Genomic DNA, 24796 nt, shown 5'->3' on the forward strand with positions numbered 1-24796 from the left:
GAGGCATGGCGGGAGGAGTGCACTCCGCGGAGGGACGTGGCTCGCAGCAGGAGGACCGTACAAAGGACCCGAAGTGAGGCCACGGCTTCCCCCTCGCTCTGCACCAGCCCCATCCCAGGGCTCCCAGCAGAGCTGAATGTCCTTGTATGGAAATAAAAAGTACCTGGGCTCCTTCTGGAACCTACACAGGTCTGAGGGGTCAGGTGTGCACCTGGTCATACGCACACAAACCGTGATGCTCGAGGCCCAAGGGGAGGCCCAGCCCCATTCCCCGGGACAGTATCCAGCCAGCCACGGCAGCTTGTTCCTCGGGGCGGGTGCCCTTCTGACTGCAAGGCCTTCCTGTGTGGCCCTAAGTCTGGTTCCAACTGGCCTTACATACTGCAAGACCACGGCTTTCCAACTCCCTATCACACAACCTTCTACCCGGAGTGACACTGAATCGGTGAACCCAATCAGTGTATGTTGAACTGGGTTAGAGGGTAGGAAAAGCAAATAATGATCAAATGTGTACACAGACACTTTTCGAACGACTGCAGGATTACGCGGAACCTAACTCAAACGTCACTCATGAGCTGGAGTCCCTGTGAAAAGGCACAGAAGAATCTTCTACATGAGCACAGCCAGGCCCAAGCCACAGCCTGCACCACCACGTGCTGAGAGCAGCCTGCGGGACCCCGCCTCACTGCATGAGCACAGCCGGTCCCTGAGCCACTGCCCGAGCCACAGCCCGCACCACTGCCCACGCCACCACGTGCTGAGAGGAGCCTGCGGGACCCCGCCTCACTCAGCTGCTGCGTGCAGCTCATGCTCCAAAACGGACTATTTTCTCTCCGTGTGTTTAATCTCCAGGAGGCATTTAAGGAACTATGTGATGCCCAGTGCTTCTGATGTAAGCTTCCAGGGGCCATCCCAGCTTCCCAAGGCGTGCAACACAGAACTTGTCTGCAGACAGCCAGCAGGAGCAGGGGAGACAGGAAATGGAGGGCTCTTTTTGTCACATTAGCTGGGGAGGCTGGTTCAAATCCTAAGCAGGTATTATAAGCAATTCAAGATGCTAACGTGTGGTGTGAACTAAGGGTGGCCTGTGGTTGGGAGAGCAAGTTCTGGAGTCAGGAGCCCTGTCCACAGGAAGCGTTACTGGAATACTGTTCTCACACCTGCGGGACTGTGGGTGACCTCGGAACCAAGCGAACAAATACGACTAGGGAACACACCATGAGTGAGTCAACTGGTCAAAGCAACGAGAGAAAAGTGGGTTACACACGCGACTCAACCCTACCTGGTAATAGAGGGAGGCTGCGCCAGGCTCCGGTGGGTATGGCGAGGGGTACTGAGGCTGGTAGGCATCGTACAGAGGGCGGTAGTAGTAGTAGGCGGCCAGGTCCTGAGGCGGTGGGCCGGGGGCAAGTGCAGGTACCGGCTGTGGCCATGGCTGCTCTGACGGCACCGCTGCCTGGCCGGAGCCGGTGGACACCAGCGACACGCTAGAGGACTGAGGAGGCCGAGGCGGCAGCTGCTGACCTGCGTCAGCCGGAGCCAGACTTGCTGGTGGCTGTGCTGAGTTCTGGGCCTGTCCCTGTGCTGGCAGACTCTCTGGATTTGACAGCTCTGACAACGTGGCTTTGGGTACTTGTGGGGAAGCCTGTTGCTGGGGTGGCACCAGCTCCTGCTGGGCTCTTTCGAGGCCAGACTGGCCCTGGGCATCTTTCGTGACCTGCTGATAAAAACGGTCAAGGTTAGGTGCCCCGGGCCCAGATTGTCTGGGATGACTGGCAACAGTTTGCTGAGAAGCGAGGCTGTCAGAATGGGATGGGCTGTACATGCTTACAGGATTTTCCAAAGTCCTGCTTAAGGAAAAGTCTAGGGCTCCGTAAGTGTCTTCCTGATGACTGGAATGGTTTGCCTTATTACCATCAGGCACCAGGGTGCCGTGTGCAGGTGGAACTAACACCACACTTGTGCTTCCAGCAGGGCTATTAGCAAATCCGGGAAGAGCACTTCCTGCCTTACGATCCTTTTGACTTTCCGGAACCAAATTCTCTGGAACTGGCTGGGATGGTGGTTGAACCAGCAAATTAGCAGGCTGATTAGAAACCATTTCGGAAGCACCAGAACCTTGTGGAAAATTACTCTGGGCAACACTGCTAGGCAGAGACAAGCTCAGGACAGAGCCGGTTGGAATCCCAGACAAAGAATTGTTCTCCCCAGAATCACCACCGAGAGCCCAACTGCCGACTGCAGGTCTATCCCCCACCAAAGCCTCTCTCCAGGACTGATTCTTCTCATTAGAGTTCGATAAGGACATAGGAAAGTTAATGGGCTGAGCCAGATTATAGCTGTGATCAGGCTGGGCAATCAAGACTGGCGGATTCTGCAGAGACTCAGTGGGCGGTGAGGATAATAAACTTGCATAACCAGAACTCGCCTGGGACTGAAGGGCCTCCTCCTCTCCCATTTTGGGAGGATTCTCAAGGTTCTCCGAAGCACCAATGCCGTCTCGGCTCTGCACAGGGGCCGCCGAGCTTGGCTTCCGTGACTGCTGCCCGGACATCGCCTCTTCTGGAGGCTGAACAACTTCAGGTGGCTGAGGTTTCGCAGACACATAAAGCGCCGGGGCTGCAGGGGCCAGAAGGACGTTGCCTCCAAAATCTGGCAGCTCACTTTGCGCCCACAGAGTCGTTGCTGGGCTCTCACACTTCACGGGCCCCTGGACCCTGGCTGAAGGTCTCTTCTCCGGTGCCGGATACACAGTATCCAAGGGCGGCGCCCCTGCGTGTGGAAGCACGTGCCCAGCTTCCGTGGTGGAGTTAAGAGGCAGGGGACAGACCTGGGGTGCACAGAGGGTCTCCATGTTGTCTGGTGGCTGCTCCAGGTTGCCAGGAGAAGCATCGGGCAGGGCGGCAGCTGGTCTGCACTGCTTCTGGCGGGCACAGGTCTCCCTTACTTCACCAACCACGTTGGCGCGATCTGCCTCAAATGGTTTCACCCCAACTAAGTGGGATTTTACCGGTTCAAAAGAACTATTTGCACTTGTCTGAAATATTCCTGTAGGTTTCGGGGGGCTTGGGGTTGAGGGCTGGGACACGCTGCCCCGGTAATTCTGGCTCACAGTGGTCTCGTCTGTTTCGCCTCCTACGGGAGAAGAATCGATTTGCTTAAAAAAACTACCTGAAGCTTCATCCTCAGGTTTTCCAACTTCTTGCTGGATGAACGTGCCAACCAGCTCCTGGGGCCTGGCTGAGCCTGAGAGCCTTCCGTGGCTTCTGCTGCTGTAGCTGGATGACGCACTGTCAGGGTGTACTGTGTGCAGCGTGGCGTCAGGGGCTCCGGCGTGACACACAACACCATGCCTGGGCACAGCTGGCCCAGGAAGGGGCCCATATCTGAACTGGTCACTCAGGGAGGAAGGGTCCAAATTGAGGGGCTCACTTGGCAGAACTTCTTGATTCTGAACAAATTCTAAGTTCTCAACATTCTCATACTGCGAGCCACTGGCATCCGGCAGCCCTGTGCCCGCTGCGTCACCCCATACATCACCAGCAGCCTCATTGCTGGGGCCTGGGAGAAGGGCCTGGCAGAGGCTGCCTGCCCCCATGTGTGCAGGTGCAGGCGGATGGCCCAGTCCAGGGCTGGAGCAGAAATCGTCAAAGTCTGCTTGACCAGATGAGCCTACTTTTTCAGATGGGAGATTCTCCTCATTTTCTGTCTCTCCCCCTTGGAAAAACATCGCCAGAGCTCCTGAGGCTCCCGAGTCCGCTTCCAGCGGAGCACAGCCAGCCCCGGCCCCAGCCCCCAGTGGATGGTGCGTGCGGTGTTCTGGGCTATCTCCTTGGGCGAGGGGGTTCACAAGAGCAGAGGTGGGCTGGTGCTCCTTCTTCACTCCTGGATTCTGCCTGAGCTCTGGGCTTGCCCAATGATTCACAATTCTGGGATTTTGCCTGAATGTATTTTCAGGATCAAAGTTATTGGCCAGGTGGCTTCCAGTTTGCAAGTGGCCCACCTCGTCTCTTCCGTCACTGGGCAAGGCTGCTGGGGGAGCCACCAGAGGGCTGTGTTGCTCGTGACCAGGGCCCTGATGTAGGATGGACGGGGTGGAGAAATGAGGAACGCTGGTGGCACAGGGCACCCCGCTGGGAACAGGTTCTTCAGGGCAGGGTGAACGATGTTGCCCCAAGGGCTGTGGGCCTCCCTGCACTGGCCCCCACTGTCCCGCCATCAGCAGACGAGGCTGGGGGAAGGAAGGGGATGCTGCTGGGGTGACCATACCATCATGTGGGTTTTGCCTGCTCAGGGGTCGGTCGAGCCCAGGCATGTTCCCATGAGAATGGCCCCCATGAGACGGTTCAGGATCCACTCCTGGAATGTAGTGAGGCAAATATGGCGGAGTCTGAACTTCAGGCTCTGAACTGGGACCGACCTCTGTGCTCCTGTTCATCTCAGGCCCAGGAGGTGCTGAAGGTGTCAACACACCAGAAAACGGACTGGCATCTGCTCTGGGCTGTATCAGAGGTCCAGGCAGGGGCTCACAGGGTCCCTGAGAGCTATCTCTGGCATGTGTGTGAGGCACAAGCAAACCGGGGTGCTGAGAAAAGCCTGACGGGGCTGGGCCTTGCAAGACAGGCAGGCTGCTTTTGGACGAACTGCCTACCGGTGTACTTTGGAGCGCCTGTCTACTAAAAGCAAATGGATCCGTGACCGGCTGCAACGGGCAAGTTATCGGAGCCACTGGTGCATTATTATTGGCCCGTCTCCTGTAAGGGCTGCTAGCCCAGAACACGCTCCGAGGATTCCCGGCTGGAGGTGGCCCAGCCACACCAGACGGGACCGCCTGGGGTGGCGGCTGCATGACTGAACTCTTGCACAAGTCGATGCTGCTTACAGAAGGAAGCAGAATACAGCTTTTCCTTAATTGGGGCTGAAAAAGAAAAAGAGACAATCAGCATAAAATCCATATATTCAAAGTCCTAGCTGCAATCAGGAAAACTAAGGAAAAAGAGGAACACTGAACATGATTTCACGTCACTTAAATCCCGAGGACTCTCTCTCCCCTATACCCCACCCCAGCAGAGAACACCTGTCCCTGAGGAGCTGCTCTGGGGGGCAGTGGACAGAGTACGTGCCCTGGATGGCCTGGCCGCGAGCTGATGGAGTATGTCTAGATGGCCACTCCCTCCTCTGGGATCCTCTAGTCACAAGGCCCATCACTGCCGCGGCCCTCCGCCACAACAGCAGGGATGGTGCAGAACCTGGACACCAGTGTGATACGCTACCAGACCCACAGATACTCAACGTTTTCCTGCAAACCATCCCTAGATCCAGGAGGAAGAGCCAACTCTTCTATTAAGAAAGAAAAACTGGCCAGATGTGGTGGCTTATGCCTGTACTCCCAACACTTTCAACGGCCAAGGCAGGAGGACCACTTGAGCCCAGGAATTCGAGACCAGCCTGAGCAACAGTGGGATCTTGTTTCTACAAAAAACACAAAAATCAGCCAGGCGTGGTGGTGCACACCTGTAGTCCCAACTACTCAGGAGGCTGAGGCAGGAGGATCGCGCGAGCCTGGGAGGTCGAGGCTGTCGTGAGCTATGACAGCACCACTGCCCTTCAGCCTGGGTGACACAGTGAGTCCCTAGCTCAAAAAAAAAAAAAAAAAAAAAGAAAAACTTTATATCATACTTTGTATACATGTTAATTTTAAATTTCAAAAAGGATACAAAAGTTTACAATTCATTCTTCTATTTTCTTTGATGAAAGAGTATTATGAAGTATAGTTATGAAAGCTGCAAAATAGGCTGGGTGCAGTGGCTCATGCCTGTAATCCCAGCACTTTGGGAGGTCAAGGTGGAAGGACTGCTAGAGCCCAGGAGGTCGAGACCAGCCTGGGCAACATAGCAAGACCCTGTCTCTACAAAAGAAGAAAGTGAGCCAGACATGGTGACACACACCTGCAGTCCCAGGGACTCAGGGGGTTAAGGAGGGAAGATCACTTGTGTCCATGAGTTCAAGGCTGCAGTGAGCTATGATTGTACTACCGCAGTCCAGCCTGGGCAACAGAGCAAGACGGTCTCTGTTTAAAAAAATAAATAAATAAAAAGTGACACAATCATTTTTTTAAAAAGCTGCAAAGTAAATACATTCATCTAAATGCCTTTTATCACACCTCTTCACAGGTCTCATTTTTTGTACTGTGACTGGCTTGAGGTCTGAAAGGACCACCAGCAAGACAACGTGACCTTTGAACTGGAGCTGTAACTATGCCTGGAATGGAAACGCCCAGGAAATTTAAAGCAGCTTTACAAGGGACAGACTAAATTCCAAAATTTTCAATATGAGGCAGAATTGCCAAGAAACCTCTTATAGAAAACAAAGGGGCAAAAACCTCCATCAATTTTTAAATAAAATATACTAGATACAAACTTGAACAGTTAACCTGGCCTCTTAAGGCAAAAATTCAAGTGCTGTATCTTTAGGAAAGTTCATTTCTTTCTATCAATCTTTCTTCTTCTCAGCACCACCCTCATGAACAAACAGATAAGTTTAGCCAATCAAAGGAAAAACTAAACCAAAGGGGAGGACTCTGGAGTTTAATCTACACTTTTTATTTTTTTTTTTGAGAGGGAGACTCGGTCTGTCGCCCAGGCTGGAGTGCAGTGGCGCGACCTCAGCTCACTGCAAGCTCCGCCTCCCGGGTTCACGCCATTGTCCTGCCTCAGCCTCCTGAGCAGCTGGGACTACAGGCACCTGCCACCATGCTTTGCTAATTTTTTGTATTTTCAGTAGAGACGGGGTTTCACCGTGTTAGCAGGATGGTCTCGATCTCCTGACCTTGTGATCTGCCTGCCATGGCCTCCCAAAGTGCTGGGACTACAGGCGTGAGCCACCGCGCCCGGCCAATCCACCCATTTCTGCAGATGCATATTGTTTTCATCGTTGGAAATCTTTCTGATATTCCGATAAAAGAAGAAAACATTGGCCAGGGGCAGTGGCTCACACCTGTAAGCCCAGCACTTTGGGAGGCAGGAGGATCACTTGAGTCCAGCAGTTTGAGACCAGCCTGGGCAACACAGCAATACTCCATCTTCATTAAAAAAAAAAAAAAAAAAAAAAAGCCGGTCGTGGTGGGGAGTGCCTGTAGTCCCAACTACTCGGGAGGCTGAGGCGGGAGGATCATTTGAGCCAGGGAGGTTGAGGCTGCAGTGAGCCTTGTTCAAGTCACAACACTCCAGCATGGGCAACAGAGTGCGACTGTCTCAAAAAAAAGAAGACAACACCGATCAATGTATTTTAAGTAAAGTTATTTACAAATTAAAGTTCCTATGCTGACCTAAAAACTAGTCCTGTCAACCTACTGCGTCAACACTGTCACTGCCCACACACGCTCTTTGCTCTGCCAACGGGGGACGCTTTCCAACTGACAGGCACCTTGAAATCCACTTGACTCTAACGGAACTCTACTATTAGGAACAGTAGCAAAGGCTTCATTGAAGTTGTAGGCTCTCATCTGAAAACAAAGAATGTTCACAGCTCTATTTTACATGGACTGAAAGGATAACGGGCAGAGCATCTCCCTCCGATCTGTGCACTGGCATTATCTTCCATTTGGTCCTACCAGCTGCCACAGCAGACACAGTGACACCTGCAACCATGGCCAGAACACGCAAACTTCCAAGCGCCTCCTGAAACTCCGCTGCCAGGAGAACAGAAGTCCTACCTCATCTCTCAAGACACGGCCTTCCCCTGGGAAGATCCTTACCGTCCTCAACAGCTTTTGTTTGCTTTAAACACAGAACATGGGCCTAGAGGTTTATTCCTCGGCTGCTGCTATAAGAGCAAAACTGAGCGTCCAGGTGAGTGGCTCGGGGCGGCCACTTCTCTTTCTGCAATGTATTTTTGTCTATAAAATGAGAGAATCGATGTGATTATTTTTTCCTGAAAACCCTGGGTTTAATCTTATGAGATTCTACTCACAGTGGATTCTGGGATGTCCTAATCCCAACTGCTGTTTAACAGGCGTGGCCGGGCGCAGTGGCTCACGCCTTAATCCCAGCACTTTGGGAGGCCGAGGCAGGCAGATCACGAGGTCAGGAGATCGAGACCATCCTGGCTAACACGGTGAAACCCTGTCTCTACTAAAATACAAAAAATTAGCCAGGCGTGGTGGCGGGTGCCTGTAGTCCCAGCTACTCGGGAGGCTGAGGCAGGATAATGGCGTGAACCTGGGAGGCAGAGCTTGCAGTGAGCTGAGATCGCGCCACTGCACCCCAGCCTGGGCGACAGAGCAAGGCTCCTTCTCAAAAAAAAATTCTGTAGCTTTCCTAGACTAAGAACTCTTTTTATAGCAAACACTATCACTTACAAGGAGCATTCCAACCCTCATGCTCCCTAATTGAGAGCTTTTTAGCAACATGCTAGCTTCATTTGGAACAATCTTGTGACTTGAACTGATTTTTTTGATCTTTTTCTCTACTCACCGGGAGAAAAACAATGCAACTGCCTATCACCTATGTCAACACTACAGGGAATTTTATTCTGTAATCTCAAGTCATCTAACTCTTCTACTGTTTCAAAGAGACCAGCTGATCTTGAAGATGTAGTATTCATAAACTAGTTAGTCAGTTAAACTACCTTGTAATCATGTGGACATGCGGATACCTAAGCAAAACTCTTTTTAGTATAGTTCTGGCTACAGAACTGAGGTATTTAAAACGCATGCACACCCCTCTCTTGCTGCCACTGGCTTCACATTTTTTTTTTTTTTTTGAGATGGAGTCTTGCTCTGTCGCCCAGGCTAGGGTGCAGTGGCCGGATCTCAGCTCACTGCAAGCTCCGCCTCCCGGGTTCACGCCATTGTCCTGCCTCAGCCTCCTGAGTAGCTGGGACTACAGGCGCCCGCCACCTCGCCCAGCTAGTTTTTTGTATTTTTTAGTAGAGACGGGGTTTCACCGTGTTAGCCAGGATGGTCTCGATCTCCTGACCTTGTGATCCGCCCGTCTCAGCCTCCCAAAATGCTGGGATTACAGGCTTGAGCCACCGCGCCCGGCCTGGCTTCACATTTTAAGTGAGGAAAACAATAGTGTGCCAGGAAGCCCCTGAGCTTACCTGCTGCCTACAGTCTCCCTCACGGTGGCTGCTAGTGACGCCCTGTCAGACTATGGGACGCTTGACACAAAGACATGATTCAACTCCAACTCTTCTAAGTTAGAATCGCAACCACATACAGTTAGATGTTGAAAAGGAAGCCAGCTGACAGAGGAGGCCAGCAGCCTAACACTGCTGAAAATGACGAAGACCCAAAAGGACAGCCTGGTATTCATGAAAGATGCTTACAGAAGAAGAAATCACATTAACATTTACCCACTACCATGGCCTCTTGCTGGGTTTGGCAGAAAAAGAAAAATAAAATAAAAAGAAGGAAAAAAGAAAAAAAACGTGCCCACTGCCTCAAAGAAAACTTTCAGTACAATTTTGAGACTCACTGTAGTAACCACTATTAAGAGTAAACGGACAGAGCCAGACTCCGTCTCAAAAAAAAAAAAAAAAAAAAAGAGTAAACGAGGAACAAGGAACAAGAAAGAAACGCTATTTTGCCTCTTGTCTACAAGATACTAGCACCAGAACCCTAAGAAAGGGCGTGGCGAAAAAACGCAGGGAGGCTGTATTGTGCTGAAACTTGCAAAAGTATCACTCTAGGAAGAACTGTCTACGGTTCTGTTTGCTTCGTATTGTCACATGGGGGATGGGAAATACCTCTTTGGTTAACATCGGCATCATACATGTAAAACAAAATCTTAATATACAATCCACACCCAACTTACAAGTCATTTAAAAGTGTTCTTAAGCGGCGAAAACTGACTTTAAATGGCTCTGATGTTTCTGAAGACTCTACTGTACCACTTCATCACAAAGGGGCGAGCCGGATCACTCACACTCTTCTAACCCTCGGCCTCTGTTGCAACACCCTGATCGCCCTATCAAGAAATTACAGACAAACAACTCTACTCTTTGGTCCAAATGTAAATGTCTCTCTTCACCAGCATCGCTAAGGAAGCCTTCCAGCCAGTGAGGACAAGACACGCTCATTTGAAAAGTTGGAGTCTTACGAGGGGTGCCTTGGGGTCCAGCCTCCCGCCCCGGGAACCGGCGTCACCGCAGCCCAGCCGGGTCCACGCCAGTCCCTCGAATCCCACCGCGGCCCGCGCCGCGCCCGGCCTCCCGCTCTGGCCCGGACGTCTGTCCCCTCGCCCGGCCCCGGCGGGACCCGAGCTGCGCCGCCCGCTCGGGGCTGGGCCCAGCCGCCTCCTTTCCTCCGCGCCTCGGCCTCCACGGCCTGGCTCCGCCGGCTGGCCACCGCCTTCCTCCTCCCGCGCTCGCCCCCCTACCCGCGCGGCTGAGACCGATCCCTCAGGAGCCGCGGGCGAAATCCCACCCGGCGCTGGCGACGAGCGCAGACACAGCAGCCGCCGCAGCCATCTTGGCACATCCGGCTCCGGTCTCCGCGGCCGCCGCGCCGCCGACGTGTCCGGCTTGCGACATCAGCGCGCGCCCCGCCCCTGGCCCCGCCCCTCGTCTCGTCGGCCCAGACGCGTTCTTATTAAACCCCTCACGGCCCATCCCTCGGCCCCGCCCCTCGCCGGCGTCCGTCCTCCCCGCCTCATTCCTCTGTCCCGCCCCTCTTGACCCCGCCCCTCGCCGGCGTCCTTTCTTCCCCGCCCCCTGCCCTCCTCCTCGCCCCCCGCCCCCTTGGCCCCGCCCATCGTCCGCCTTTCTCCGCCTCATCCTGTCGTTCCCTCCCCTTTGGCCCCGCCCCTCGGCCGTCCTTCCCCGCCCGTGGCCCCGCCCCCGCCGGCGTCCGTCCGCCGCCTCACCGCTTAGCCCCGCCCCTTGCCACCTGCCCGGCCGGGCGCGCCGGGGCCGCCCCCGGACGTCGCCCTGGTTACGCTGGCTTTCTCACAGTCTTTTTTCGTTTTAAGATGTGAGAAGAGATGGGATTCTTCAATCAAGGCCACAAGGGGGAAATCAGTCTGCAGGACCGATGCCAGCAGGCTCACGCACCGAGAACGGCTACTCCGCCGAGCCGAGAAGCGCGGGGCCCTGACGCCGGCGCGCTGCTCGCATTCTTCCGTTGGGCTGGCAGGCTGGAGGGCAGGCGGCGGCGGTCGCGCATGCGCCCGGGTCGGCCGGGGTTGCGGGCCGCGGAGGGCCGACTGCGCCTGCGCGCTGGTTGCCTGGCTACGGCGCGGCCGCGGGCCGGGAGCGGCGCCGGAAGTTGGTCGTTGGCTACCGCCAGTCCCTGTCCAGCGTCCTGGGGTTTCCCCGACGCATCTTCTCCTGGCCCTTCGCTCTGCACAGAGGCCCGGGCAGGGAGGGACGGCCCGGCCACCGCGCGGAGCCGGGTCTCCGCCGACTCGCAAGGGGGACGCTCCGGCTTCTCGTCCCCGAGCTCCGCCCTGCGCTTTTGCTGCGCTGGGCCCTCCCAGACCCACCCTGGCCCCGGCCCCGCTGTCCTCCCGGGGAGAAACGGCCTTTTTGGTTCGTCCCCTCGGCCGCCAGCCCCACAGGGGCGTGGGGGTCCCAGCCCTGGCTGAGTGCACGTCGGTGGCGAGTGGGCCCGGGCGCTTGGGCGGCCAGAGGGACCCAGCGTCGGGGTGAGGCGGGTAGGCGCTCCTGCCCCTGCCGAGACCAGGCCAGGCAGCATCCACGCCCTGCTGCGGAAGATCACAGGGAACAGGTGGGCGCTATCATCTGTGCCCTGGTTTTCCGGAGGAGCCGAGGGAGGCTGAGCGGGTGAGGAAGCGGCCAGCCATGCCCGACCCACTCACCTGCACATCTGCCTGGCGAGGGCAGGGAAGAGCCGCGGCCTTCCTCTGCTGCTCCTTCCAGAGGGCAGGGGCCGTGGTGGGGGTGCCCGCCCGACGGCATCGCCGGAGGCTGAGCTCCCAGCAGCGGCTAAGGTCCTCCCTGGGTGGGAGCCACCCTTGTCCCCAGCTGGGGCAGAGGCTGGTGAAGGAGGGGGTGGTACCCGTGCCACGCCAGCAGAGCCCCAGGCGGTGCAGGGAGAGCTTCAGTCCGGCTGACGTGGCACTAGGGCCACTCTGCTCAGCTAACATTTGCCTTTCAGGAGTCAGATTCCTGACCTGTTTGAACAGCGTTAGGGAGCACGTGGTAAGGCCCAGCCCCAGCCCCGCTGCCCCCATCTGCTGCTTCCCGGTGGTCGAGACGCTCTGCACCCTCCGCGGAGGGAGGTATCGTTTGCCCTTCACAAAGAGGGGGATGCAGAGGTGGGTGCTGCCTCTCAGGCGTCAGCCTCACCCCTTCCGCTCACGAGTTCAAAGAACCCAAGAACCAGGAGCCCAGGGCTCGACCTTCTAGGGTCCTCCAAAACCCTGTGGTCCTACCCAGGTGGGCACTAAGCTATGGGAGAGACCATAGCTGCAGAAACCAATTCTGCCGTAGGCGTAAAATGCAAGGTCTCTCTGGACCCCAGGGCAGGGATGGTAGAAAGCAGCTTCTGTTGGCTCCTAGGGGTGTGAATCACCACATCACCTGCAGTGGGCCCGCTGCCCTTCTCCCCCCCCCCCCCGCCTCCCTAATCCTGAGTGATGGAGACAGCTAGCAGCAGTTTGTAGCCTGGTGTGGAGTGGAGGGTTCCTGCACCCTGCACCTGAGCCCATCCAGCCTCTGGGCCATAGGCTCTTTTGTTGAAGGTCCAGCCTGCCCCTGAGATGCTGTGTGCCCTTTTTCAACTTCCTTAGTCTCTGAGCATCAGGTGTTCATCTCTAAGATAGAGCAAGATGAGCACCTAAACGTTTCAGGGCTGAAACGGGGTTGCCAGGACGACAAGCATGGCAGGGGCGAATGGGGACATCAGGTGACTGGCTGCGAGCCAGCAGAGGCCTCCACCCAGTGCTGGGAGGTGTCCCGCCCGTGGTGGCCATCACTATTCCTGGTGGGGCTTTGTTGCCTTTGCCTGCAGCATCCACTGGTTTCTCCATTCTCCCAGTTTCTGCCCCTGCTCACACTTGGAGGCTGGACACAAACGTCACCACCTCCCTGAACCCCCCTAGGTGGGCTGGAATCAGCACCTGGTGCAAAGCTCTGTGGCCACTGCTGTACGGCGTGATGCAGAGCACACAGGACAGGCTCGTGTACGTCCAGGCTGTGCCAGGAAACCCGCTGCCTTTGTGTCATCACAGCCTTGGGCACAGTGTGTCCTTGGTGCCTCCGCCAGGTCAGCTCCTCCCATTAGCTGTGCTGTCCGGCATGGGGGCCGCTGGTGCTTGCTGTGAGACCGAGCTACGCTCTAAGTGTAAACTACATGGTGGGTTGTGAAGGATGCAAATATCGAATCGATCATTTTTTATTGCACATTAAAATAAGAATATCTTGGATGTATCAGATTACATTAAAATACTATTAAATTTTATTTCACCTTTTTTTTTTTTGACATGGCTGCTAGGAAATGTAAAACTCCATATGGGGCTGGTGTCATGTTTCCACTGGACAGTGCTGGTCTAGGAGGCAGGCACTCAGCGCCCCTAGCCTGTGCTTATAGCCTCCTATGATAGGGGGCCTGAAATGCCGGAGGCTGCCGAGTGGACCTGGCTGTTTGCTCACAACCGGCGGGCCAGTGGCGGTCCTCCAGGGAGCCCCCGGCAGAGCAGCGGTCTCAGTGAACGCAGGACGGCCCCTCGCCATGAGCCTCTGCCCCTCTTTCCTACCTGGTATAAAATAGCAGTGGCAAGTATGTCTGGGTGCGTGTGGAGGTTTACTGGGCAGGCCTGCTCCCTGCTGGATGCTGTCCTCCGCTCCTGACACAGACCCTTAGTCCTGGACACTGAAGCTGGAGGCTTGGCCTGGAGAGAGGAAGAGGAAGTCTGTGAGACAGGTTGGCTGGGTGGTCCAGGCAAGAAAACATGAAGGCCTCCAAGGTGGAAAGAACTGACACGGAACACTTCCTGGAGGAGGAGGGAATAGGGCTGGGAAGCCGGAATGGGGAGAGGAAGCAGATCTGGAGGCGGGGTCCTTAGAGTCTATTCTGTGGCATTTGTTCGTCAGACCCCTGCAGTAAAGGGGTCCCTGTCTGCATGCCACCAGGCTGGCCAGAGGGTGGGCCAGGCCTCCTCTTCTTACCCTCATGGAGGAGAGGAAGTCACCTCTGTGGGGGAAGGCCAGACCCCCCCAGGGCCACGGTGGGCAGCGTGGAGGGAGCCTCAGGCCCACTCGCGTCCATGTACAAGGCCTGCCAGGCACACAACATAGGGTCCGCAAACAGATGCCCACCACGCTGCCACCGCCTTCCCGTGTTCTACTCACCTCTGAGCCCCACCCTAACCACACCGCTCATCCGGGGTGTGCAGCAAGACAGCACTGTCCACTGTCTAGGCCTTCCCAGGGCTGATGTGAGGCTGAAGGTGCAGCCTCGCCCTGGCAGATGTGCCCTTGCTCTGGGCTGCTGGTGACTGGGCCCCACAGAGCCTCCTCCCAGCACAGACAAAGGCATCGCCTTTTGGGGCCCCACCTGGTTAGCAGAGCACAGGGAAGATGGCTCCAGTGATGGTCGGCTAACTAGCGTGTGTCCAGCTGTACTGCAAGCTTCCGGAAGCCGGAGACCCTCGGCCACCACCCAGGTGTTCAGCCTTGGACAAGCTACCTGGCCTCTCCGAGCCTCTGCCTCCTCCCCTGTAAAAGGAGGTGACAGCCTTGCCCTTTCCTGGCCTCTGCAAGGACTCCCTGGACCTGACCTCACAGGGTGGCAAGCGTGTCCTCCACACAAGGCCTCCCCCGAGGCACGGGGCACGTTGACGGCATTGCCAGCAACCTTGTTACTGCAGGAACGTCACGCTCCTCATCTCCAGCATCTTCAAGCATGTTGGGCACATAGCAGGAATCAGAGAACATTTTTCTGGAATCATTGAGCCAAGTACTTACCATGTAAGGTGCTAAAAAGCACTAGGGATGAAGCAGAAAGCTCAAGGCTGATGTCGATGTCACAGTAACCTGGGACTGCAGGCCACCAGGGCCACAGGAGGAACTGCTGGGTGTCCTTGAGCTGCAGCGGGGCCCTGGTAAGCCCACGAGTCCTCCGTCCCCAAACCATGCACAGATGTCTGCTGAGCCCCTGCTGTACCCCAGGCACTGCTAGGAGCTGGGCTGTGGCCGTGAGACAGGCCCAGCTTCTGCCCGGGGGGAACATGGATGCTGGGTGGTCACAGATGTGCCCGTGAAGAGGGCACCGTGTGGCACCTGCTGGGGACAGGCAGGAGGAGAAGGAGCATTTCTAGCTGAAGTGAACAGTCCACATGAGGCTTCCGTGGGGCGAGGGGCCGGTGGGTGTGGGCTGGTGTGGACTCTGTAGGCCCTGCTAAGAGACTTGCAGTGATGTCTGTAAGTATGGGAAGCTTCCAGAGGGTTTTCAGCCAGGAGTGACGCAACCTGTTTGGGCCCCAAAGGCTCTCCAGGTTAGGGTTAGGGCTAGGGACTAGGGAGAGCCAGGGCCCAGGAGGCAGCCTTGGATGGCCTAGGAGAAAGAGGTGCTGAACCTGGGAGAGTCCCCGAGAACCCGGGAGAGTCCCCGAGGGCACAGCCCCAGCACGGCACAGGGTTCACACACGTCAGGCAGGAGAGAGTCCTGAGCATTGAGTGCTGATTTCAGTGACTGGCATGGATTTGGTGGCCTGGGGACTGTGGATAGGGAAGAGAAAAGGGCCAGGGTGGATCTGGGAAGAGCTCCAGTATTTGATGTCAGGCTGGTCATGGCGTTAACTCCTGGCAAAGTATCTGATGCCAGGCTGGCCATGGTGTTGACTCCTGGCAAAGTGACCCTACAACCCCATTCTCCCCTCTGAGCAGCCGTCTCCCTGTCAGAAAAGTCACCAGGCTGGATGGCATCAGCTCTGTGGGCCCTCCCGGTCCTCTGAGGGCAGACGACTCCTTGTGGTTTGACATGGACCTGGAATCACATAGCCCCGGCTCACTGAATGGGTGAACTTGGCTAAGTCGCCTATCCTCTTCGAGCTCCAGCTCCTCACATGTAAAACAGGGTAATAACACTGTCGCCCAGGATGGCCCTGGGCGTGGGGTGAGGGCCGTTTGGAAAGCATGGCGCTCACCTGCCCTGTGGTCACTCGGGAGGATCTATGGGGCGCTGGCAGAGCACTGCCACCAGGGGGAAGCAGACAGCTGCCTCCAAGTCTGCCAAAGTAACAGTTGCACGCTGGCCAGGTGCGGTGGCTCCCACCTGTCATCTCAGCATTTTGGGAGGCCAAGATGGGAGGATCACTTGAACCTAGGGGTTTGAGACCAGCCTGGGCAACATAGCAAGATTCCATCTCCACAAAAAGAAAAAAAATAAAATTATACACTTTTTTTTTTTTTTTTTTTTTTAGACTGAGTCTCACTCTATCCCCCAGTGCAGTGGTGCAATCTCAGCTCACTGCAACCTCCTCCTTCTGGATTCAAGCAATTCTCCTGCCTCAGCCTCCCAAGTAACTGAGATTCTAGGTGCCCACCGTGGCGTCCGGCTAATTTCTGTATGTTTAGTGGAGAGGGGGGTGTCACCATGTTGGCCAGGCTGGTCTCGAACTCCTGACCTCAGGTGATCCTCCAGCCTCGGCCTCCCAAAGTGCTGGGATGACAGGCGTGAGCCACCATGCCTGGCCATAGTTATAACTTTTCTAAGGTCCATTTTATTAAATGAAGAAATGCTAAACAGAACAACGAAGGCTGTGGTAGAATGTGCACGTTTGTGTGGACCCAGGGCATATTTTCACCAGAAAATCCCACGCAATAGAGTGGAAGATATACCAAAAGCCACAGCAAATATCATGCATGACGCCGCAGAAAATGTAACTCCTAATAAACACTGAGAGTGTGTCCTTTGCTGTGAGGTCCAGGGATGGGCCACAAGTTCAAGGTTATGTGAAGAACACCAGAAACCTGCCTCTGAGGCCCTGGGCACCTTGTTGGGCATAAATAAAGCTTTGCAGTTCAGTCCTGCAACCTCCCTGAGCCTAGGCTTGTCCATCTTAAAATGTGGACGGTTAGGACACCTGCTGAAGGGGACACCAGGCTTAACTGTGCCAACCCAGCATGCAGGTGGAGAACAAACAATGCGACTGAAAACCTCGTAACGATAACAAGAGCCGTTCCCTTTCTGAGCCCTCACCATGCGCCCAGCGTGCACCAGCAGCTCACCATGGCAGGCCCGGGGCCAGCACCCAGGTCCCCACTTGACCCCTGAGGACACTGAGATGCAGCAACAGCCAGGACAGCAGCTGCCAGGTGGAAAGCAAAGACACAAAGCAGCCAGATCGGGAGTCACGTCGGGGCAGGTGAGTGAGGCACCACCCAGCCACCTTCAAGATGCAGACTGAAGAACAGCCTTTCCCAAAGCATGCTTGCTCACTGACCCTGCGTCTTCAAAGCCTGAGTAACGTGGGAGGCCCTGCAATGCCCCCTCTGACAGACCTCCACTGATGCCAGCACTTTCAATGCACCGGGACCAAGCTGGACCACACCGTTTAGGTTTCGTTTTGAAACACTTTTACTTTTGCAGACGAATACGTTGGCGTCCCACTGGGAGCTGCTGCTGGTGGATGCTCACCGTAGGAAGCAGCCGTGTGGCGCTCCCCCTTGTCTGCCTCTGCCCAGCGCTGCCCCCTCCAGCAGAGTTCCTCAGGTATGGTTCGTGGATTGGGTCCACGATGAGATAAGGAGCCATGCAGAATGAAATCAGCTCCGCCACTGAGCACGCAGTTGAGCCCCACAAACACCCTTTGCAAGTGAGACTTTCGGGATGAAGGCAGTACGGGCCTGTCGATCCCTGGAGCAGCCCGGAGGCTGTAGCACCGTGCTTCCCTCCTGGACGGGGGCTACGGCCCCGTGCTTCCCTCCTGGACGGGGGCTATGGCCCCGTGCTTCCCTCTTGGACAGGGGCTATGGCACCGTGCTTCCCTCTTGGATGGAGGCAGCCCTGCCTGCCGGTGGCCTGATTTATGGGCCCTGATGCGACGGTGCCTCAGGGCTCTTGGGATCCTCCTTTGCTCTGGCCAGAGGGACACGGCGCCACACTCGGGGTTCATGCCGGCAGTGGCATGGAGTGAGTCGCCAGGCTGAAGATACACTTGGTGATTTCCTGCACTGGGTGGAGCTGTCTGGAGCCCCCTTGGCATCCTGCTGAAGAGTCTGAATCTGCACATGAGCCTCCTGGAAATATTGAACATCTTTTAAAGCGTGGCAGGCCCAATCCAGGGTGCTGTGAGTGTACTGTCCACCCTGGGTTTCAAAGACACAGTACCAAAAACAAAAAAAAAAAGAATATAAAACATCTTATTCATGGGCGGTCATGGTGGTTCACGCCTGTAATCCCAGCACTTTGGGAGGCCGAGGCAGGCAGGCCACGAGGTCAAGAGATCAAGACCAGCCTGGCCAACATGGTGAAACCCCATCTTTACTAAAAATACAAAAATTAGCTGGGCATGGTGGCGGGCGCCTATAATCCAAGCTACTTGGGAGGCTGAGGCAGGAGAATCACTTGCCCAGGGAGGCGGACGTTGCAGTGAGCCGAGATTACGCCACCGCACTCCAGCCTGAGCAACAAAGTGAGACTCCATCTCAAAAAACAAAAAACCAAAAACAAAACCTCATTCACTTTTTATATTGATTGTGTTGAAATAATATTTTTGATATATTGGATTAAGCTATAGTGTTAACATAAACTTTACCTGTTTCTTTTTACCTTTTTAATGTGGCTACTGAAATATTTAAAGTTGCATATATGGCCAGGGACAGTGGCCCACACCCGTAGTCCCAGCACTTTGGGAGGCCAAGGTGAGGAGAGGGCTGCGTGAGCTCAGGAGTTCGAGACCAACCTGGGCAACAAAGTGAGATCCCCGTCTCTGCAAAAAATAACAACAACAAAAAAATAGGTGGGTGAGATGGTGTGCACCTGTAGTCCCAGCTGCTAGAAAGGCCAAGGTGGGAGGATCACCTGAGCCCAGGAGGTTGAGGCTGCAGTGAGCTATGATTGCACCACTGCACTCCAGCCTGGGTGACAGAGCAAGACCCTGTCTCAAAAACATTTTTTTAATTAAAAAAAATAACATATTGAGGTGAGATTCACAGAACCTAAAACTAACCACTTTACAGTATACACGTTAGGCCAGGTGCAGTGGCTCACGCCTGTGACCTTAGCACTTTAAGAGGCTGAGGCGGGTGGATCACTTGAGAGCAGGAGTTTGAAACCAGCCTGGCCAACATGGTGAAACCCCATCTCTACTAAAAATACAAAAAAATTAGCCAGGTGTGGTGATGGGCGCCTGTAATCCCAGTTACTTTGGAGGCTGAGGCAGGAGAATCACTTGAACACAGAGGCGGAGGTTGCAGTGAGCCAAGATTACGCCACCACACTCCAGCCCGGGTGACAGAGCGAGACTCCGTCTCGAAAAAAATAAAAAAAGTGTCCGCGTTATTGGCATTTAGTGCATTCGAAGGGCTGTAGACGCACCACCTCTCCCTGGGTCTAGAACATTTGCATCACTCCAAAGTAAAAACCTGGGCCATTTAGCAGCCACTCCCATTTCCTCCTCCCCCGGGCTCTGGGAACCATCCATCTACAAAAGGGTACCCCATAGAAATGAAGTCATTGCACGTGCGGCCCTCTGCGGCTGGCACCTTTCACTGAGCGTGGCGCTTCCACGGCTTGTCTGCACGGTGGGTGTCAGTGCCTCCTTTTCTACGGTGGAACCATATTCCCTTGTGCGCATTCGTCAGGGTTCTTCCGGGAAACGGAGCCTGTAAGACGTGCCTCCGGAGAGATTACTGCAGGGAACTGGCCACGCGACCTCGAGGCCTGCAGGTCCCAGGGTCTGCAGTTGCAGGCAGGAGGCCTGACGGCGTTGCGAGTCCGAAGGCCGGTGGGCTCCAGGCCCAGGAAGAGCCCACGTTTTCAGTCCAAGTCTGAAGGCAGGAAAAGACCAACATCCAGTGCAAGCGGTCAGGTGGGAGGACCCCTCTCACTCGGCCTATTGTCCTCCCCAGGCCTCCGAGGACCGCACGGGGCCCACCCACACCAGGGAGGGCGGGCCCGCCTTACCCAGGCTGTGGATGCAAATGCGAACCTCATCCTGAACACCTCTGAGACACACTCTGTTTGGCGAAACGGCCTGGCCGAGCTGACACTAAGGTTCACCGTCACAGCAGACGATTTTGCTGACCCGTCGTTGGCAGTGGACACTCAGGCCATCTGGCTGTACCGAGTGCTGCCGGGAGAGTGAGTGGCCCCGTGCTTTTGTTTGAGTCCCTGTTTTCACTTCTTTTGGGCAGACCCCCAAGAGTGGAATTTCAAGGTGCTGCGAGTTTCATGGGCAGGACTCCGGCTGGGTCCACCCACTTTGAAGACAAGAGTCAGGGCACTCACTGCACAGTGGCCCCTCCTGGTCCTGGTGCCCAGCACTGGCTGGCAGACGCAGCCCCTAGGCATAGTAGAGGCCTCAGTTTCACATCCCTCGTTGGAGAGGTTGGGCCCAGGGCAGGCAGCACTTTGCAATCCAAAGAGGGACCTCAGACTCCCCACCGCTCTGGTTCGAAGTCACTGGCCTGCCCTGAAGGTCTGGGGCCGGGCAGAGGCCCGGGCAGTGGGGAGAGAAGGGGCCCACCATTGTGCAGGGCTGGCAGCTCTACTCAGGGCCAGCACCCCAGGACCAGGCCGCCTCTGTCTAGCTCAGCCGGTCCCTTAGGATCATAGAACTTTCCAGACTCTGCCATGCCCCATGCTGCCCTGCTCAGAGGCTTCAACAGCTCCCTTTGCCCTCCTGTAGGGGCCAGAGTCCTCCCTGTGGTCTCCAGCCCACAGAGGGGTCATGCCACTGCCTCAAGGCCCTCCCTACGCAGCCCCCTGCCTGCTGCAGAGCTCCCTGAGGGGCTGTCCCCAGGATGGCTGGGTGGGACCTTCATCCCTCTGAGGCTGAGAGAAGAGACCCGAGCTGCCAGGAGGGCCAGGCTCACTCGTGGGTGTCCTGGGGCACGTGGGTGTCACCGCAGGCACGAGCCCCACCTCCCATAGGGCTGCAACCCCCTTGCTGCTGTGTGTCCATCTCCCTACAAAGGGCCTGGATCAGGCAGGCTGCAGACACCGTGGAGCCCTTGGAGGCAGCATGGTCCCTACATCCCCGTGGGTGCAGCCTCACCGTCACTCTCCCAGCAGAAGGGGCCCTCGACTCCCGGCTCCCTCAGAGAGTAGCAGCTCTCCCTCCCTCCCAGAAAGGGAGTCGAAGGCCAGAGCAGAGGGGAGTGGAAGCCGGATCGCCAACAGTATCATTTTTATTGCAAATCAGTTAACAAAAAAGATGAAAAAAATACATCATCTACAGTTCCGCATGTAGATCACTTTTTTAAAAGCTGTCTTTTTCTGTAAACTACACTCTATTTTATAAAACACAGTAAAAATCAACATTTTGAGATGCATCTGGTCATGCCCCCGGGGATGGCACCACGCGGCCCCCGTTGAGCCGGGGGAGGCTGCCCTGAGGAATGCAGGTGGCACGGCGGCGGAGGCGTCCCCAGCGCACGGGCAGCAGGCGGCACGGCGCGGAGTGTCCCCAGTGATGGGCAGCTGAGGCTCCCCGAGCTGAGCCGAGTCTGACGTCCCTCATCAGCATGACACACAACAGACTCATTCACTGAGATTTTTTAAACAAAATCCACCTTTAAAACCATATTTACAGACATTTTTTCTGCCATAGGCTATACTTGGTATCGCAAGAATCTGCTCCTCCCAAACTAGGAGGGGTGGCCCAAGGGCAGCCCCCGCCTCCCTCTAGCCCCTGCCCGACCGCGTGCCCCCTGCCAGGGCTGCGGGGACAGGACCAAAGGATGCAGCCCACGGCATTCCACAGCTTGATGTGCCCGGCTCTGGCAAGTCTCCTACAAAACACGGGAGCCCACGGGGAGTCGGGTCCCACGAGCCGGGCCCCAGGCTGTGTTGCTGGCGCATCTTCCTCGGAGCCTGGGGGACGCCGTGCAGGTTGAGATGCTGGGGCCGCCACCAGGGTCAGCCCAGGCAGTGTCTTTCCCCAGAAACGGGTAGGATGCCTCCGTGTGTGACCCAGGCGAGTGCCACAGTCCACACATCTCATGTCTGACATGCACGATGCCTACATTTCAAGAATGGGCAGGGGGCCGGGGTGGTACTGGAGGGACCAAGAACTTGTTTAACCAACGAACAACTACGTAATACTGAACCTGAAACAAAGATTCATGATTGGTACCATGTGTGCACTCTTGGCATACACACTCCAAGAACACATTTTCACAAGCATGCTTGCAAAAAACCATTGAAAAACACATCGCAACATCTAACCCATATCCTTTTACTTCAGTTGCCTATTTCAGATGCAAATTAATCCATGCCAAAGGTGTGCCGGCTTTGCCTCCATTTGCCTCTGGATGCAGCTTCTCCTAACACGCAGGTGATGCTGGCGGAGTGGCCGGGCTGGCTTGGGGTTGGGTGGGCGGCGAGGAAAGGGTGCGGCCTGGGCGCCCCAGGAGCTTTTTGGACTATGCTCGTTCAACTTCCCTTCTCCAACATCACTTCTTTTTGGATTTTGAAAAAAGGAATCAATAAATAAATGGCATTTATAAATCATGAATCTTTGTTTATATTTTATAAACATAGAAGAATCTTTTCATCCTGGGTAGGAAAACCCTGGTTCTCAGAACTTGCTTGTTTTCTTGTAACAGATAAAAGTTTCTACCTGGAGCCAGATGAAACAGTACATATAAATAAAAAGGCAGTGTTTCGTGTAAAATAAAAGTACATAAATAAATACTAAAAAAAAAATTAAAATCCTTGTTCTTATTTTGTATAAAAACATGCGTTTTTAAAAAAGGCTCCTTTGGTCGGCCCCGGCGTCCACAGATCGCGTACAGACGCCCGCAGGGCTTGGGAAAGGAAGCCGGGGTCCCGTGGGGCGCGCTGTTTACTTGAAGGCCTCCGGAATGCGGGCGATCTGGGACTGCATGCTGGTGGGCGGGCTGGAGACGCCCTCGGACCAGTCAGAGACGTTGGAATGTGGGGACGAGCTGGACCACTGGTCAGGGGACTCGGGGGACGGGGTGAGGAAGGGGTGCTCAGGCACCTGCAGTTGGTGGCTGGGGGTGTTGTCCACAGGCGAGGAGGAGTAGCTGTGCTGTGAGGGGGGCGTCAGGAACTGGGCCGCGGTCACGGGTGGGACCAGCGAGGACGGCAGCGACGTGGGCAGAGCGGGGCTCTCCTGGGGCAGAATGGTGTGCACTGCCAGGCTGCTGGTGCCCAGTGGCTGCACGTCTGCCTGGCTCGGCTCTCCGCCCAGGAAACTCCGGCCCAGGTGGCCGCTGGCTGCTGAGCTCACGCCAAGGTGCGGCTGTGGCGGTGGCGGTGGCGGCTGCAGGTTTGGCTGCTGCTGGATGTTTGGTGGCTGCAGGTTCTGCTGCTGCATCTGTAAGTTTTGCGGCTGCACCTGCTGGGTCTGCACCAGGTGAGGCTGAGTGGCTAGCCGGGTGCTGGGCAGGCCCTGGTAGCTCATCATCTGGGACAGGGCGCTGGCAGCAAGGCTACTGTGCAGCGGGCCCACCATGCCATGCTGCAGGGAGGGGGCCTGCGTGCTCAGGGGGCCTGGTGCCACGCTCCCCCGCAGAGGGTTGTATTGGTTCGGCACCATGCCGCTCTGCAGCCGGGACAGCCACTCGCACTGACCATTCAAACTGGTGGACCCGCCCACGGTGAAATTCATGGCTCCTCCGCTGCTGCAGCCCAGGACAGTGCTGGTGCCGGAGGCCACGGGCAGGTGGGAGAGACGTGGGGGGCCGGCCTCAAAGGCCAGCCGGCCGCCCCCACCCAGTGCCGCCATCTCTGGCTTGGCCGCCACGTTCAGATGCCCGATGCCCAGGTGGGTGTCGGGCATACCGGGCAGGTGGTTGAGGGGCACGGACGGAGACTGCTGGAACGGAGAGGGCAGCAGTGGCGGCGAGGCCACGTCCGACAGGTAGCCGTGGGGCGACTCCAGGGAGTCCACGGGTGAGAGCATGCCGGAGCTGTCCAGCAGGCAGCCCTTGCCGTCCTGGGACTTCTTCCTCCGTGCCTTGAGGTCCTTGGCCTCCTTGCTCCCACAGGCCAGGCCTTTGCTGCTGGGCTTACGGACCTTCTTACCCTGCACGCCGGGCTTGAGGCTGCCCAGGTAGCCGTTGGGTGAGCAGAGCGGGGGTGACAGAGTGGGCGTGCCCCCCAGCGGGGCTCCGTGCAGCTGCGGGCTGCGCACCAGGTTGTACTCGTCCAGTAGCCTCACGATGTCGTGGTGCATGCGCTCCTGTGCGATGTCACGTGGCAGGCGATCCATATGGTCCGTGATGTCCCGGTTGGCAAAGTGGTCCAGCAGCACCTTGGCGGTCTCATAGCTGCCCTCCCGGGCGGCCAGAAACAGGGGTGTCTCCTCCTGGGGGACAAGGGTGGGGGCTGGTGAGGGGGGCCAGGCCTGGCGTGCGGACCCTCCCCAAGGCTCCATCACCAGAGGGAGCAGCAGTACGATCTCCTCCATGGGGTGCAGGGAGGCAGGCTGCTCCTCAGGACCCCGCCCCAGCATCCTGCAACCACCTAGCCTGATTCCTGTTAAATGTTAAGACTTCTGAAACCCACCCAGAGGGGAGGTCTGTGCAGTCCTCTATCCCAGATCGGCAAGGCTCCACCTCTACGCGGGGGTCACAGACTCCACTGAAAATCTAACCAACTGCAGGCCCTCTTCCCTGCCCCCAACAAGGCACA

General features: G+C 56.3%; 3 protein-coding genes across 12 annotated transcripts in view; 1 reads left to right on the plus strand and 2 right to left on the minus strand.

The window, feature by feature from the left end:
• Positions 1-11163, minus strand: part of SEC16A (SEC16 homolog A, endoplasmic reticulum export factor) — a 46455-nt gene extending 35292 nt beyond the window's left edge. For 3 of the 9 annotated variants that reach the window (XM_009187834.4, XM_009187833.4, XM_009187832.4), the window contains exons 1-2: positions 10430-10530; positions 1283-4918 (exon numbers count right to left, since the gene is read on the minus strand). In XM_009187834.4, coding sequence (XP_009186098.2) covers positions 1283-4918; positions 10430-10483 — 3690 coding nt within the window. In that variant the 5' untranslated portion in view covers positions 10484-10530. Of the gene's footprint in view, positions 1-1282; positions 4919-7756; positions 8072-9818; positions 10325-10382; positions 10531-11055 lie in introns of those variants that run through there. The other 6 variants (XM_021927041.2, XM_021927040.2, XM_009187839.4 and 3 more) reach the window with 6 other exon arrangements.
• Positions 11164-11725: 562 nt separating this feature from the next.
• C13H9orf163 (chromosome 13 C9orf163 homolog) lies at positions 11726-13426 on the plus strand. Its single transcript, XM_003911077.5, has one exon. The coding sequence runs from the start codon at positions 11806-11808 to the stop codon at positions 12370-12372; it is 567 nt and encodes a 188-aa protein (XP_003911126.3). The 5' UTR covers positions 11726-11805; the 3' UTR covers positions 12373-13426.
• A 9203-nt stretch (positions 13427-22629) lies between these two features.
• The window catches only part of NOTCH1 (notch receptor 1), a 50861-nt gene continuing 48694 nt past the window's right edge, over positions 22630-24796 (minus strand). For both annotated transcript variants that reach the window (XM_031654716.1, XM_021927039.2), the window contains one exon: positions 22630-24470. In XM_031654716.1, the coding sequence (XP_031510576.1) occupies positions 22980-24470 (1491 nt within the window). In that variant the 3' untranslated portion in view covers positions 22630-22979. The remainder of the gene's footprint in view (positions 24471-24796) is intronic.

The sequence above is a fragment of the Papio anubis genome, chromosome 13 (genome assembly GCF_008728515.1).
Source record: "Papio anubis isolate 15944 chromosome 13, Panubis1.0, whole genome shotgun sequence".
NCBI classification, from domain to species: Eukaryota; Metazoa; Chordata; class Mammalia; order Primates; family Cercopithecidae; genus Papio; species Papio anubis.

What these genes read in the sequence shown, in the direction of transcription:
- C13H9orf163 (XM_003911077.5), top strand. Translation starts at nt 11,806, where the DNA reads ATGCCCGACCCACTCACCTGCACATCTGCCTGGCGAGGGCAGGGAAGA.